At 41.7% G+C, this 1932-nt stretch overlaps 1 protein-coding gene across 1 annotated transcript; it reads left to right on the top strand.

Moving 5' to 3' along the window:
• Positions 1–504: 504 nt before the first annotated feature.
• On the top strand, positions 505–1352 carry LOC148803983 (uncharacterized). The gene has a single exon (XM_088899401.1). It carries the CDS (start codon positions 684–686, stop codon positions 1014–1016), a length of 333 nt encoding a protein of 110 aa, XP_088755527.1. The 5' UTR covers positions 505–683; the 3' UTR covers positions 1017–1352.
• The last annotated feature ends 580 nt before the right edge of the window (positions 1353–1932 follow it).

Genomic DNA, 1932 nt, shown 5'->3' with positions numbered 1-1932 from the left:
CTTAAAAATGAAAATCAATGAGCTTTATCCGAGATTCTAAATTTTGGCTATTAGGTGCAGAATTGTGCATGCTTTTATCAATATATGGAGTACACGGTTAGTGGATTCCAAGTAAGAGAACGCTTTGCCCAACTGATTAGGTACGTGATTCTATGTAAGCTAGCTAGCTACCCATTTCCATTTGATAAGTTGAGGGCTTTCTTTTTGTTAATTAGGAATGCCGCCACAACACTTGTGAACCGTCGAAAAGGAATAAAGGTTGGCTTAATCGTCGTCAAATTAATAGATCCATGGCCAACAGGCCAAGGCTGCTGGTAGTTGGAACTTCTGTCGCAAAGCGCATTGTTTTAGTCTTTTAGATAGGGCCTACAACTACAAATTGGACAAGTTATAGGATTTCAGCAAATTAAGTGTAAAATTGGGGCGGTGTATTTGTCACCTTCCTAGTGGCTTTAATTTAGCAGAGAGAGAGAGAGAGAGAAAAAAAACAGCCATGATGACCTTAATTTGTTTTGTGTGTAAACACCAGCAGCACTACCACCATTTAATATGCCATTACCAAAAGCCTTATAGAAAGGTGGTCACTGGCGAGTCTCATAGCAAATATCGTGTCCTTGTGTTGAATTTCGGCAACTAGCCTCCACCATCACACTCGCTGAGGCTGAACCCAGCAGCAGCTAGAGATGCGGCGTTTGTTGGCGAAGATGAAGCAAAGCCTTCAGAATACAAGGAAGAGTGGACGAGTGGCCGACGAGAGCATGGTCGTCGGGGGTGGGAACGGAAATGATGAATTGCCCATCTTCGTACACCAAGTGGAGCGTAGACGGCGACGTGGGTGGAATGGGTTCTCTATTCTTTATAGCATCCTTCGAGTTCCTCTCTCGTTTCTTTCTTGCATCTCTCACCCTCGTGTGAATGCCGCAGACGGGGTCTGGGTGTCCGGAGAGTTTGTCAGGATATCCGAAATGAATCATCTCATGGTAAGCGACGGTATGCGCTACGCGATTTTATTGTAGAAAATTTGTATGTAACTACGATCGATGTTTTCCGGTTGCCGTACGTAAATCGTCGACGTTTCTCTCTCTGAGATGCAAAACATTCATGTTGAGTTGAATTGTTTGACTGATGATGGTTGGTTGTTACTTAATATGCTATCTGTAATTAAGTTGATGTATTGGACAAAATACAGAAAAACACACGCACATTCATACACCTACAGAGTTGTTCATATACTGTGGTGGTGTGGCCTTATAGTCTGGTACCTTCTCCATGAATTTGTCTTTTGAGAAGGCTACCTAGCAAGTTTGTTTCTACTCATTGATGCTAGCTAGCTGCATTTCTGTTTTCTTTGTGTAATTGAATTACTTGTACAATTAATATCGTTTGTAGATAGACTAGTAACTGATGTTAATATAACTCAAAAGATGACTCGTCCTAAATCACAGAAACATACATACAGCTTGAACATGATCTGTCGGTAGTTCAAGAATGGAAAGGTGACTGGGTATACAAATATTTATATGATGCTCATCCAGATTCTTATCGTCTGTTGAAACAATTCTCGCTTGAAATCTCTGTGCTTATCAGGATTCAAGGGACACTCAAAATTATCAACTAATCTCCTTTCTTTCCTCAACTTACTGAAACCGAGTCATACGAAATTCGGTTGATGGGAGACAAACCATAATACAAAATTGCCATGAAACCATGCCAGGAAGAAGGAGAAAATGGGGATGGTTTGGGTAATTCAGGATAAGACGGAGACTAAGATTGTAATTTGCTGTTATTTGAGCCTTCGTTCCGTATTAGCCCAAAAGTCAGTTGGTCCAGAGCTAGTGTTGCTTGTCTCAGGGAGAACCACTCCCCGTGTACTTTAGCAGTAACCATGGTGGAGTTAAAAAGAAGCCATATATGTGTGTGCGTCCGCGCCCA

The sequence above is a fragment of the Nelumbo nucifera genome, chromosome 1, assembly GCF_055504915.1.
Source record: "Nelumbo nucifera cultivar China Antique chromosome 1, China Antique-T2T, whole genome shotgun sequence".
NCBI classification, from domain to species: Eukaryota; Viridiplantae; Streptophyta; class Magnoliopsida; order Proteales; family Nelumbonaceae; genus Nelumbo; species Nelumbo nucifera.
The sequence above is the reverse complement of the archived record's forward strand: the minus strand, read 5'-3'. Positions and strand labels throughout refer to the sequence as shown.